Raw genomic sequence first — 14,374 nt, 5'->3', positions numbered from 1 at the left:
CTCTGCAAATCGTTCGCAAGTATTCAAGAGCACTTGCAAGCCATGGTGAGATGGCGAAAGAAGTATGACATCATCAGCATAAGCAATGTGATTCATGCTGCCCAAATAACGGCAGCCAACGCCAGTTTCATCCAGTGCTGAAGAAAGAGAGTCTATATACACATTGAACATGAAGGGGGAAAGTATACCTCCCTGCCTCACGCCGTTACTTACATTAAAACCGCCAGTTGTGACACCACCCCATTTGACGTGAAAAAGCTGAGTACCGTACCATTCAACTAGAAGTTTAACGAGGCTTTTATCAATTCCACGCTTTAAAAGTTTGTCATAGAGTTTCCAGTGATTCACTCTATCAAAAGCTTTTGATGCATCCAGAAAACAAACATACACGGCACTATTGTTTCTAAGGTAATAATCTGAAATTTCTTTGACTGCATATATTGCCATATCAGTACCATGAGCTGGCTTAAAACCAAATTGATGGTCAGTTGTTTTTAGGTTCTCCTTGCAGCGCATAAAGATCAACGTCTCTAGAAGTTTAGAGCTAACACTGGCCAAAGCAATTGGTCTGTAGTTGTCCTTCTCCGAGATATTACCAGTTTTATCCTTCACGATTGGGACCAATACAACTTTAGTAAGGGCATGAGGCAGATGCCCGTGCTTTACCATCATACTGAAACATAGCGAGAGGTGAACAACACATGATTGAGGTGCGAACTTTAAATGCTCCGTCTGTAGGTCGTCGTGCCCTGGGCTACGACCTGATGACAGATCACGTATCGATCTGGAAACTTCAGCAACCGAAATAAGTGGGATATCAGGAAGGTCAGCATCAAGCTGTGACAGTACGGAAGGCCTTAAGCTTTGGTCCGTCACTGAATTAAGTATTTCAGCAAAATGGTTCTTCCACATTTCACCAATATTAGAAGCACCAGTGACGCCACCAACCGTAGATGCTAGCGGTGGCGAACTGTTGAGCTTTCTAACTTCATTCCAAAAAGAGGATACATTTCGTGGATACCTGGCTAGCTTATCGGCCATCGACTTAGCCCGTAGATCTTTTTCGTTCCTAAGGCACCAACGCAATGAATACTTGAATCGAGCTTTAGCCAGTCTCAATTGATCATAGATGTAGCCATCTCTTGGTTTACCTACCAACGCCCACAGACAGTATATGTCCCCGAGAACTGAGTGGGCTTCTTTGACAAAGTCATTCCACCCTGGGATGGCCTTGCCATTCCCTGTTACCGCCTTGGCAATGCTTCGGCGTGAAGACTCGCGCAGGCATGCCATTATGCTCTGGTAGTATTTGTCTATCTCATCTGAGTGCCTTCTACAAGCAGCGTCTGTGCAATCAAGGACATGGTACGGTACGTCTACGTCCTGGAGAAATTCCTCGACACAACTGCGGTACATCGCTATACTATGTTCGTCAAGAGACGACCAATCCACAACCCATTTAGTGCTCCCAACCTCTTCATTAGGAGCTGTCACATGTCCAGGATCAGGGGTCGCAAGCGTTACGGTCATGGGAAAATGATCAGAGCCATGAATGTCACCAGAGATAATAATTTGCTGAACAAGATCGTAAGCACTTGAAGTACATACCACATGATCAAGCCATGATTCTGAGGCATGCCCATCATTGACATGAGTAACGGAATTTCTGTCAAGAAGTAAGTCGTCCGCTACAATCAAACTAGAGTCATCGCAAAAACATTGAAGCTCTCTGCCAAAGGCCGTAAGTTTAACCAGATCAGCGTTGTAATCTCCAAGTATATAGACGAGTGGAGAGTCAAACTCTTCAATAATTGCTCTTATCTTCCCTAAACAGAACACAAACTCCTCAAAATTATGATTGGCGTTATAGGGCAAATAAATTCCAAGGAACAAGATCTTAGACTCGTTAGAACAATATTCCAGACCAATAATTCTGTCGTCATCAAAGGTCACAACTCTCATAAACGGTGCATACTTTCTTTTCCACATTACAGCTACTCCTCCATAAGGCCTCCCTATAACAATATTTTCCTCGGGCTTCATAGAAGATACGCCATACGCCATAAATTCAGAATTGATATTATTTAAGCTTGGAAGATCGGAGGGAAAAAGCCAGTGCTCTTGCAAGAAGATGATATCAGAGCTGTCACAAAGCAACTGAATACTACCAATATTACGTTTCGATGACTGACAATTGTATGTGCTGACCTTCATAAAATTTACAGAGAAGAGGAAACACAGTAAAAATAAGGCAACACTCATGATACAGTTCCCGAGTACCCCAGCACGCATCTTCATACTGTAGCAGTCGCAGGACCTTCAGACAGCGCGTTATCGGCTTTCTTTGAAAAGAAGCGTCGAACTAAAAGCCCCTGTGCCCAAATTTCAGGGTCGAGAACATTGTCAACTGACGGATCTGTCACGTCTAGCCTGTATGACTCATAAGAGTCGTACTTGGCTACGACTCTTATGAGTCGTAGCCAAGTCATTCCTTCCTTTGTTTGGAGCCAACAAAGGAAGGAATGAGTGAGTTAAGTTGAAAGTATTAATTTGGTTCAAAATGATGATGTAGATAACCTAGTTATTTAAAGCTAAATATCTTATGACGAGAGCGGTTGGCATTTTTGGTATGCAGTGTTATTCATTGAGAACCGGTCGGAGCGTTTGAGTCTTTAATTTAGTGGTCGCCGCTTACTAATCATGCGGCATACACGCCGCACATAACCGCCAATGCCGCAACGCAGCTTAGATTTCGAAGTAAGCATTTAGTCCCACCCGACCCATGCTCTACTCATACTGGATTCGAATATACGCGTGCGCAATGTTAGCTGGAGGTACCCCCTCGTAATTTCACATGTGCAAGGCCCACCCTCTCGCTCGCTCCGTTGGTCGCCCCCAAAGGCATTTTACTGGTTATCAATCTTCACAATCTTTAATCGTTCGCTCGCTGATAACAGCTCATTGATGATCACTATAACAAATGCCTTCCAGGTGGAACTGACTCCCGAAGAAATAAACTCCTTGCGCGAAGAAATGAATTCTGCGCGTGAAGAAATCAACTCCCTGGGTGAAGAAATCAACTCCCTGCGTGACGAAATGAACTCTCCGCGTGAAGAAATCAACTCTCTGCATGAAGAAATGAACTCTTCGCGTGAAGAAATCGACTCCGCGCGTGAAGAAATCGACTCCGCGCGTGAAGAAATCGACTCCGCGCGTGAAGAAATGGAGGCTGTGCGTGAACTAATGGCTGAACTGAGAAGAGAAATAGATGCTCTAAAGGAGGAGATGACAAGCGCTCAGGAGGAGAACGTCGAGGTGCGCTGTGAGGTGGCGCGCCTGCGCCAGGCGCTGGTGGAGGAGCGCGCCGCTCGCCAGGACGCCGTGGAGGATCTGCGACGGGAGATCCGCCTAGGATCGGCGCCTTCCGGCCGCTCCCAGGGGTGAGACCGAGAGGCAGCAGGGGTGGCACGGGGTGGGGGGAGGGGACACTGGACGGGTTTCGTTTGTCGAGTGGTGCTGTGCTCTGTTGGAAGAGAAAACGTGTGGAAGTTAGTGCTAGTAATGACTGACCTGATGACGACGTCACGCCACGTCACGCTGGCGTCATCTCGCCACAGTGACGGCGAGGCGGAGCTGGCGCCACTGAAGGACGACACGTGTGACAAGTGTGACGCCATCAGCACCTGTGACGTCACAATCCCGACTGCTGAGGAGGCGCGACCGGCGGCGCCTGTGCCTCGCGAGGCCAACATCTACCACCTGGACGCCGAGCTGCTGAAGATGGTGCTGAGCAAGATGGACTGCTGGGAGATGTTCCGCGCCAGGCGGGGTGAGTGCCACGTTGACTGCCGAGGTCGTGGTTCACAATGCTAGCCCGCGCCGGGCCGGCCCCCCTCATGCATTCAAACACCCCCGCATGGGGGTGTTTGAACACTCCCATGCGGTTTTTCGCAGATATCTAAAAAACGGTGCATCTTTTCCGCACATGTGAAAATTTCAGACCCAGGTCGCCCAAGGTCAGGTCACCAGGTCACGCCAAGTGACCTCACCTCAGAAAAAAATGGAATGCTCGTCATAGCTACACCGACTGAACGATTGCCTTGAAACTTTCAGCAATTGATAACAGTAACAAGTATCTATAAAACGTATATCTCGGAATTTCGATATCGGTGACCTAAGGTCAGGTCAATTTTGCGGCCTCTCCATTATAAGTCAATGGAAGAAAATTGAAAGGCGTCTGTTTTGCACGAACGCTGTTCTAGACACTCAAACATCAGGATGCAGGTAAACTTAACACACTGAACCGGAAAATGGCACCTTTGACCCCTCGTTATGTCCCGGAGGTCATCTTAGGTCTTCAAAGGTCCCCAGCAGTTTTTTTTACTATAACTTTTGATAGAAACGTGCTAGAGCAGTTCAAACACCTCGGATGTGTGCAGCTCGACGATACGGATCGATTGATATGCAACATGACCCTTTCCGGTCAGGTAATGACCTTGACCTGAGGTCAAATTTTCAAAATGACATTTCAAGGTCAAATTTTAGTTCATTTGAAACGTTTGAGTCAAAAGTAATTGCCGAAAACACTTCGTAAAAACGGCTTATTTTGGAGTTTTTGCCCTCTGGAGACTAAACCGTTGACCTGAGGTCAAATCTGAGGACATGTTAGCGAAAATCGTTATCGATTGACCGAAACGGGCACTTCGATAACGCTACTTCGATAACGATAATCAATAACGATAAATTTGTAAAAACGTTATCGTCGATAACGACTTTGATAATCGTTATCGATGGGAGTTATCGAAGTGCCCACCACTGGTTCTTTCGAATGCCGCTTACCGCGTGTCGCTACATGGCCCAGGAGCCGAGTTAGAAGGGGGGGGGGGGTTCAGACACCCCCCCCGCCCCGGCGCGGCGCGGAAGTCGTGGAGCACCGGCCCGGCGCGGGCTAGGTATGCCAGTCGATGTGCTTTTTCCTGAGCCAACAGAGAGGGCGATACTGGGGAGGACCCTGCACATAGATAAAGGGCTGCTCTGTCGTGAACGGTCACTATAATATGGTTCTTACCTGCTTGTTAGAATTGCAAACACTGCCTGTCTGATAACTTTGACTCCCAAGTTTGCCGCTGGCGTGTCAACTGTTAACTTGCCAACCGTTTGATTTTGTTTCGTCGGTGTCGACAGTCTGCCATCGGTGGCGGTCCGCCGTCGACGATATCGTCAGCGACTGTCGGCGGGAGCTAACCGATCGGCAAACCCGCGATGGAAAGGTCCCTGCGCCGGCCACGAGCCTAGAGTTCGTATTGAAGGTGCAGGACCAGCCGGGGATGACCGAACTGCGGGCGCCGACCGCTGAGACGGACACCGACCTCCGACTGGTCGGTGAGTACTGTGTGATCTGGTGCGCTGTGTCCCGCTGTAAGCGTCTTACCCTGTCCATGTGATCACTACTTCGCTGACGGTGGTGCCGAATTCCAGCGGCCACCTGCCACGCTCTGCAGACAGCCAACCTGCGCGGCTTCAAGCTGCGGGTCTCTGCCCTGCGCCGGCTGGCGCGTGCCAACGCCTCCAGTCTGCGTGAGCTGACGCTGCCGGCCGGTGTCAGCGACTGGCAGCTGGAGGCGCTGCTGGAGCCGCTGAAGGCTCTGGAGCAGCTCGATGTGAGCCCACCCGTGAACAGCACCGGCAAGTGGCTGCGGCTGCTGCCCAAGTCGCTGACGAGGCTGGACATCACTGGTGCGTGGGAGAGGGTGCTGGTGGAACGCGTGAGTCGCATTAGCACAGACCTTGCAGCGCTGGATCTCGCGAATGGGGTGGCTTAGAAAAGAAGAGAATGAGCCTTCCTGTAATTGGTGCGTGTTCTTTTGGAGAGAGGATGGAACAAAAATACTCGTACTTGTAAGGGGACGAATGACAAAGTTGTTCGCTAACCCGCGCCCTGGTGGGGTCTGTTTATAACGCGACCTGGTGGTGGTGGGGGGGGGGGGGGGGGGCTATTTTTGGCCCCCCCTCGTATCTCCGAAACTACTGGATGGATCCGCAAAATTCAAACGGCGTTCGAAAGGCCTGTCAAATTTGTCGAAGGAAACCAAATTTCATTGACCTCGGGGTCACCGATGACGTCACAGGTCAGGTCAAAGATGAAATGTTTCACCGTTCACGGGTCTTCTAGGGAATGCGCTATAACACCGAGGAAAACGCATTTTGTCGAGAATCAGCGATAGGGCGTCAGTTGCCTAGTAGATATGTTGCTATTAGAGGTCACTGACAATACCAGGTCAGGTCACAGGTCAGGTCACCAAGGGTCACAGGTCAGGTCACATGAGTCCAACTTTACTAAGGTTGTGTGATGCATGTTTTATGGCCAATTTTTCATTTCCAACACAATGGTGTTGGTTATAAGACTATCAGGTACGGCTTAGGTCACTTTCTGGTGAAGTTCAGGTCAAGGTCAGGCCAAAAAAGGTCAAATTTTAAAGTTGATAGTTTTGCATAAAATGGGTATTGATTCGATGCAGCTCGTCACGGGGAGTCTAATGGTGGTCTTTGTTTTGCGCAACGGTGTCTAGAATTGCTAAAAATTGAGTTTGAAAATTTGACGTCATCAATTTTGAACAGTTTTTTCGCTATAACTTCGCCAAAAAAGAGGTATCAATCTCAAATTTGGTATGTGGATGGAAGGCGGTAAGGACTATCACGTATATTCCGGTTTTTGGGAAATTCAAAAAACTTTTTGGATTTTTTGATTATTACATCAAAAAAAAATTATTTTTTGATTTTAAGGGGTCAAAACCAAAAAATTTCAAAAATCCGAGATAGCAGTTTTGTAGCCCCGTCAATTCTACAGCTTTTATGTCTTTATCATTTTTCTGTATTTGCAAAGCTATAGGCCTGACAGCTCTTCCCGTGAAACCCTTTTTTGGGTCGAAAACGGCAGAACATGACGTCACTCTGACGTCATTTCCGGCCAACCTATCATAGCCTTTGGAAAAATTTTTGGTCACAATGTGTAAAACTGATGTCCGGGAGGGTACTGAAAGTTTGGTGACGATCGGCGCAGCGGTTCTGGAGATATATCGAAAAGTCTGGAGGGGGGGGGGCAAAAAATAGCCCCCCCCCCACCAGGTCGCGGGCTAATACTTCTTTGTTTATTTATGAGCAAAGCAACGACTGGCTGAGGTCCAATTTGTGATGAGTTCTGAGGTACAAAGTCACAAAGTCAATGGATAATGGCACAAAGTCATTACGAGCGAGCGAAGCGAGTCTTTTCAATATAACGGAAAAATCTCAGTATGGGCGGCGCGACCCGGCCCGGCCCGGCCCGGCCTGTAACGCTTTTGATGCGCTTATAACTCAGCAACCGCTGGGCCGATTAACATGCGGTCTTTTTTATTGGGTAGCCCCATCCCTTCTACCCCGTGGTTGACTATTCTTGATGCATTCAGGTGACCGTCGTGGCACGTGCCACGTGAAAAGTCAAGGGTGTTCATTGTTCAAGCAGTTCTACAGAATAAGCGCTTTTGGGATGTCTATATATCGGTAACTTCTTTGGGTGATTGACTTGCGGTTATTTTTGTAAGGTAGTTGCATCCCTTCAACCAAATCCCTTCACCCTTCATCGGATAGGTAGGGTAGGCTGAGGTAATTTGAACATATTTTTACGTCTTCTCCGTCGTACCAAATTCCAGCTCAACCCTGGATGAAGAAAAACTGTTTCAGTAGCGCAAATGTCACTTCCTTTCACCATGCAAGCCTCATTTTGGACGAGCCGAGCATACCTTGAATAACATAGCCTCACTTCTCCACCAAGTCACGGTGTGTTCAAATTGCCCCACCGTGGGGTAATTTGAACATACTGCCTTCACCTGCCATAAAAACGATAGTCTCGCCATCACCGATGTTGTTTGACCCATAAACAAATAGGCAGAACAATTCTAAACATACCTTCTTTTGAAAAATCAACACAACAAGCATAACACTTGCCGAGTATCAATATCTGCACGCTGCCCACCGGTCAGTTGACAGAAGTCGCCTCTCTTCATTTAACAGAACGTCTAGCATTTTCGTTCAATAAAAACTCCCAACCTAACCTAAACAATTTAAATGACAGCTTTGGGTGCTGATTACTACGTAATTTTCGGACACATTTAGTTACATGGCTGACTGGAATATTTTTTGACGGAAGTTCAACGAAAATGCCGGACATTGGACAGAAATTAGACATAAATTTTCTAAAACTGGCATCACTTAGCTGCTACTGCTTTGAGTCGAACATGTTGGCAAAAAAAAAAACTAGGAACGTTTTTTATCGGAGTTATACCTGTCTTTATTGAAATTCTCGCACTATGTTCAAATTACCCCACGCTAAAAGTTATTTTGCCATATTTTAACACAGGTTTCAAAAGCCAATTTCTTGGATTGAAGGCACTTATTATTCCATATCAAGCTTGCAGTCGGAGTTTCTTCGGCAGATCGCTCCTCCGCTCAAGAATTTGCGTCTTAAAATGTAATACATACAGAAATCACGCACTGCTTTCAGCAGGGTATTTCGGCTGCAAGCTTGAAACGGAACAGAGTATAGTTCATGGTACAACAAAAGCCGTTGCGTATTAAGCGCTAGCAATGTAACATTTTGCGCTGCAATGAAGTTGCAATGACGTGTTGTAAGACTTCAAATTGCAACACCACCACTGTCGCTGAAAACTGCTGCGTGGGAGTGCTCTAGAAGTTTTTGCGGAAAATGGGTAACTCGGGGCAGGACAATCGAAACGCTGCAGACATGCCCATGGTGGGATGGGCTCAAGTCCACGCTTCGAAAATTGCACTCCGGTGCCTAAACGAAAGGCTAGGGTCCGTTTTTTTTAGCAGAAGAACCCCTACCCCCTGGTCGACCCGCTCACTTGTTGTCAGCCCCATCGGCCGTTACCTGTGGGATAGCTGAAGTCCGACGCCTACAGGAAGACAGCCTAGAATCTGTCTCGGCTGATGATAGTGTTTGCGAAGGCCGTCCGTGTTATCACTTCTAAGTTCTAACACGTGCGTGCGAATGAACCGTTATGTGGAATCTCTAGGTGACACGTGCATTTGCCGAAAAGGGGCTCATATAGAAAACAGCGTGTGGGATGCGCCCGGTTTGACATGAGGCACTGAGACATGTCTATAGCAAAACTTGGAAGATCCGGGCAGCACATTTCAGCAAGACATTTGATTCTAGCTTATTCGAGCTGGCGATAATGGGGTAACGAAATCACAATGGTGGGCACTCGCAACTTGACCAGGACTTCGATAACAATAATTCTAAAACCTCTTTCGAGGTCAGTGACTTCGGTAACGATAACTCGATAACCAAATCGGTCACTCCGATAACGCGATAACGATAACGATAACTTCAAAAAAGAAAAAATTGAAAGGATAAAATATTTGAAAGGAATAAGCTTCTAATTGATATTAAACCCATTCGCTCATACACCATTATTACCCAGCTGCTTACACAAAAATGGGGGCTTAGAACAGTAAAAATGTTATTTTTCTCGTACAAACAAACAAACGTGCAAATTAAAACTTGAAAATATTTGGCAACAGAGCTTGTTGGGCCGAAAGACATTCCACATAACGTTTTTCAGTATTCAATCTACAAAACTGATATCTCAGCTTAAACCGCACGTTGAAGGTGAACGCCCTTTAACCCGCGAGTTGCTGGGGGGGGGGGGGCGTGCGTTAAACGCCCCCTTTTGGGTACCTGTAGGCAATAAATTGAAGTTTATTGTGACAAAGGTTCAAAAAAATCGGTCGGAAAATTTTTGAGATATCAAGGTTTTAATGACGTCATGATTTCTGAGTTTTCGACCAAAAACGGCATATGTTCAAAAAATCATATAAAATCACAGAATAGACATACAGACATGCTGTAAACGCCATTAGACTGCCAATACCATGAACAATCAAATGGCTATCTTCGATTATTGATTATCGTTCCGCATTTTCCAAAATCTTGAACTGAATCTTGACAATTTCTCGTGACTACTTCACGACCATGATACATGCATTTCTTAAATTGAACTTTTTTAGCCAAACACGTACACATATGATAAAATGAATGTCACCATCGTGTTCTACGCCCCAAATTACCCATAAAACATGTGTCACAGGCTGCGAATATCAGTTTTGATTTTCGGGGATATGTGCCTACCCGGTTGACCTGACCTTGACCCTGACCTATGCTTGACTGACCCCTACATGGAGCTGACACTCTTGTAGGCCTTATATGATGGATTGTGCACCGTTTTGACAGAGTTTATGACGAGAGGCGCCCATTGCGAAGTCCTGAAGTCCATGCCACTGAAAGGCCGATTTCAGGTGTTTGACCTGACCTTGACCCGACCTTTGACCTCAAAATTCAACTTTAAAGTACTCATCTGAAGCGTCTCGTCGCGTTCTTTCGTTTGTCGCCTCGTGCGTTTCGCTGCGCCTATTGGTTCTTGAGTTATCGGCTGGGGGCGTTTAACGCCCCCCCCCCCCCCAGCAAACGGTGGGTGGCGAAATACCCCAGCAACTGCCGGGTTAATACGCTCGCGTCTATTTGATGAAGTTATCGCAGGGGCCTAGCCAGGGGGGGGGGCATAGGGGCCATGGCCCGCTTGGAGCCCAAAAGGGCCCCCATCGCGCCAGGCTAGGGGCCTCTATTCCATAGAGGCCCCTGGCTGACACAGTGGGCCCTTGGCGACGCAAAGGCCCCTGCGACAGATCTTTTGATGCAGCTGCGTAGTCATAATTTGGCCAAGGGAGCCCCAATTTTAGAGCCTTGGGGCTCTTTTGAAACCAGGGGGTCCAGGTGAATGGGATGGGTCTAACGGTGTGTGCACAAAATCAAGGTGTAAATCATATGCATATTTTATTGTAGAGCATCTGAAGGGCCCTCTGTAAGTCAAAAGGAACCGCTATTTGCATGAGGGGCCCTTTTTTGACCGTCGGTCTGTCGTCGGTCTTAGAGGCTCCCGATCGGCCTGAGGGGCCCGTTGTTCGTCCGAGCGGCCTCTGTCAACTGGCGGGGCTTTTTCCCCACCCTGAGGAGTGAGGAGGTCCTCTATCGACATGAGGGGCCTCTGTCAGTCTCAGGGGCCCTCTCCCGACCTGGGAGAGGCCCTCCGCTGTTCTGAGGGGCCCCTGCCGGTCTATGGGTCCCTCGATCGACCTGAGAGAGCCCTCTGTTCACCTGAAGGGCCCTCTGTTGATCTGTTGGTTCCCGCTGTTGGTCTGACCCTATATCGGTTTGAGGGATCTCAGATCGGATCCACTGTCGATCTGGGTGGCCCCTATCGGTTTGAGGAGGCCCTCAAATGACCTGAACGGGCCCTTAGTTTGTCTGAGAGGGCCCTTCGTCGGTCTGACTGGGCCTCTGCAAGTGCAAGGAGGGCTTTTGTCGGTCTTAGTGGCCCTTAGGCGGCTTACATGACCCTCAGACGGCTTACGAGGCTCTCATGCACTGTAGGGGCCTGTGACGGTCTGAAGAACCCTCATCCGACCTACGGGCTCTCAGACCGCCCTCAAAACCGACTGGCGACTCTATGAAGCTATTCGTGGGGCTTGCCTGCCCCCTCAGTTCTAACATTTTTTCTTTTGTTAAGATTAGTATATTTTTATATGGGCCTCTAAAAAAATAGTGGATGAAATCCGATGACTTTTTGATTTTTTTTTTGGGGGGGGGTACCTTGGGCCCCTGTAAGTTTGACCCCCTCCTTGAGGAAACCCTGGCTACGCCCCTGAGTTATCGTTATCGATTGACCGAAACGGGACTTCGATAACGCCCCTTCGATAACGGTGATCAATAACGATAAACTTGAAAAAAACGTTATCGTCGATAACGACTTCGATAATCGTTACCGATGGGAGTTATCGAAGTGCCCACCACTGCGAAATCATGACATATTTTCGCGAACACCTTGTACTTGTATTTTTGTTGGTAAGCTGATTCGAAATGTCAACAGCTAATGCTCCATATACACAGTGTTGATGGTGACTCTGTCCTTCCCCACAGGGTCGGGGATGACTCGCCCACGGGTGAACAACAGGCGCCTTTCGGACGGACTGCTGGTCGGTGTACAGCTAGCGACGGACACACTCCTGTACCAGCTGGCTGTTCTGGAGACCTGCACTGAGTGCACAGTCACCAAACTGCTCATAAAACGTGAGCGGCCGCAGCAGCAGCAGGTGCACATTGTGCAGAGCATGAAGTGCCGAGACATCGTGACCACAGGGTTGTTCACGAAAAACTGACACATTTCAAGACGACTTGTGACCTTTAGACGTGAGGGGTCACAGAGACCTGATTTGCATGTCATTCGTAAGCCTGTTGAAAGAGTTTTGTATGTGCATAGTTTCATTAACACTCACACCGACGGGGGTCTGCGCCTACTTCGTACCGACGGGGGGGGGGCGGATGACCGCCCCCCCCCCTGAGATCTCGAGAACGAAGCAAGATAGCGACAAGCGGTAAACGGCACGGGATACGCACGGACAAGGTCTACAATTTTTACTGAGGTCATTTTCAGGTCAGGTCAAAGATGACGTCACAGGGGTCAAAAAGTCAAAATGGCGGTGCTAGATATGGAGAGGGTTTTTCTCGAATAACTTTCGAACTAGTCAAGATAGGAACAATCTAAGGACACCATCGTGATCCTCTCGTCAATCCGCATCGAATGATGTATATGTTGACCTCGAAAGGTCAAGGTCAAAGGTTGACCTCAGGTCACGTGCCTCGAGGTAATCATGTATATCATTCGATGCGTCTTCACGAGCTGAACACAATGAGACCATCCGCACGGCTATATCTTGTTCCTGTACGGAGTTATTGGCAAAAAAAAAAAACTTTGGTGACTGTAAAGTACTAGATCAGTCTGTCAATGTATTGGCCAACGCATCCTGAAAGAGAGAACACTGTCAGGATGCGGTCAACATAACTGGCTGCTTAGGACATTACATCTCTCCTCTGCCCAAGGAGGTCTGGACTGACCAATGTACCTACACAGTCTGTCAATGTATTGGCCAACGCATCCTGAAAGAGAGAACACTGTCAGGATGCGGTCAACATAACTGGCTGCTTAGGACATTACATCTCTCCTCTGCCCAAGGAGGTCTGGACTGACCAATGTACCTACACAGTGTAGGTACATTGGTCAGTCCCAGGGTTGTGCTTGACTCATGAGTCGAGTCAAAAATTTGACTCAACTCTGACTCAAATGAGTCAGATTTGAGTCGAATCGGATTAATTTTTGAGCTGTTGAGTTGAGTCAGAGTTGAGTCGGACAAAAATATTAAGGCGTTGAGTTGAGTCAGAGTTGAGTCAGTTAAATAACTTTTGACATTGAGTTGAGTCAAACATTTAGGAACATGAGTCAGCTGACTCAACTTTCCAGAAACAAGCTTTTCATTCCCCACCCCCGCTTCCCTGACCCTGTTGCCGGACTTTTTCACCCCCCTCCCCCCGCTCAAGACCTTTTTTTATCAGAGTCAATTTTGAGTCAACTCACTTGACTCAACAAAAAATTTGAGTCAAGTTTGAGTCGACTCATATTTTCATTGAGCCGCTTGAGTCATGAGTCGAGTCAAGGGAAAAAATCAGCTCCTTGTTTGAGTCAGAGTTGAGTCAGGGCTTTCTGAGGTTGAATGATGAGTCGAGTCGGTAAATTTTTTTGAGTCGAGCACAACCCTGGTCAGTCCAGACCTCCTTGGGCAGAGGAGAGATGTAATGTCCTAAGCAGCCAGTTATGTTGACCGCATCCTGACAGTGTTCTCTCTTTCTGTGATTACCACGTTCGAGATCCACTGAGAGTCTTGGTCTGGTGGGACGTCCTCTATCTTGTCTGCCTCTCTCAGCTCTTGAAGATGCTGACTGAGCCTCTCTTGGTATGCCAGGGGCACACCTCGGTAAGGTGCGGAGACCGGAGTGACCGTGTTGTCCACGTGGAAGCGTGCTGGTGGTCCCCGCAGAAGCCCCACTCCTTCGAAGACTGGTTATGTCTGGTGAGGAGTATTGTTCGACTCTCTTCTTTTCATCTTCTGGGACTTCTTCTGGCACCGCGCTGGCTGTCGCTACGGTGACCCCCGCCTCTCGCAGGGAGCTGGTGATCCCCGCCACTTGTTCGCACCTCTCCTTCTCACCGTCAGGGAGATGGTCTGGTCCTTCGCTGGTGGTCGTGGCGGTGAAACTTAGCTCTCGTGAAGAACTGGGACTCTTTGCTCTCTGCTTTGCCGTCCCTCCGTCTTGCCGGATCTGGAGGATGCCGAGGTGCTTTGCATCACGGTCTCCGAGCAACGGTTCGACCTGATGTCCCTCAACAACATAGACCGTCGTGTCGACCGCTGCGCCACCCCTGCT

The 14,374-nt window shown here is 48.1% G+C and overlaps 1 protein-coding gene across 1 annotated transcript in view; it reads left to right on the top strand.

Moving 5' to 3' along the window:
• Positions 1-14,374, top strand: part of LOC122383497 — a 40,422-nt gene that overhangs the window by 14,329 nt on the left and 11,719 nt on the right. Inside the window, exons 2-6 of the mRNA XM_043370000.1 lie at positions 2,992-3,440; positions 3,618-3,829; positions 5,185-5,382; positions 5,479-5,736; positions 12,035-12,184. Coding sequence (XP_043225935.1) covers positions 3,034-3,440; positions 3,618-3,829; positions 5,185-5,382; positions 5,479-5,736; positions 12,035-12,184 — 1,225 coding nt within the window. The 5' untranslated portion in view covers positions 2,992-3,033. The remainder of the gene's footprint in view (positions 1-2,991; positions 3,441-3,617; positions 3,830-5,184; positions 5,383-5,478; positions 5,737-12,034; positions 12,185-14,374) is intronic.

Source organism: Amphibalanus amphitrite, unplaced genomic scaffold (genome assembly GCF_019059575.1).
Source record: "Amphibalanus amphitrite isolate SeventyFive unplaced genomic scaffold, NRLGWU_Aamphi_draft 000165F_arrow, whole genome shotgun sequence".
In the NCBI taxonomy this organism is placed as follows: Eukaryota; Metazoa; Arthropoda; class Thecostraca; order Balanomorpha; family Balanidae; genus Amphibalanus; species Amphibalanus amphitrite.
This window is presented reverse-complemented; position numbering and strand designations above follow the sequence as displayed.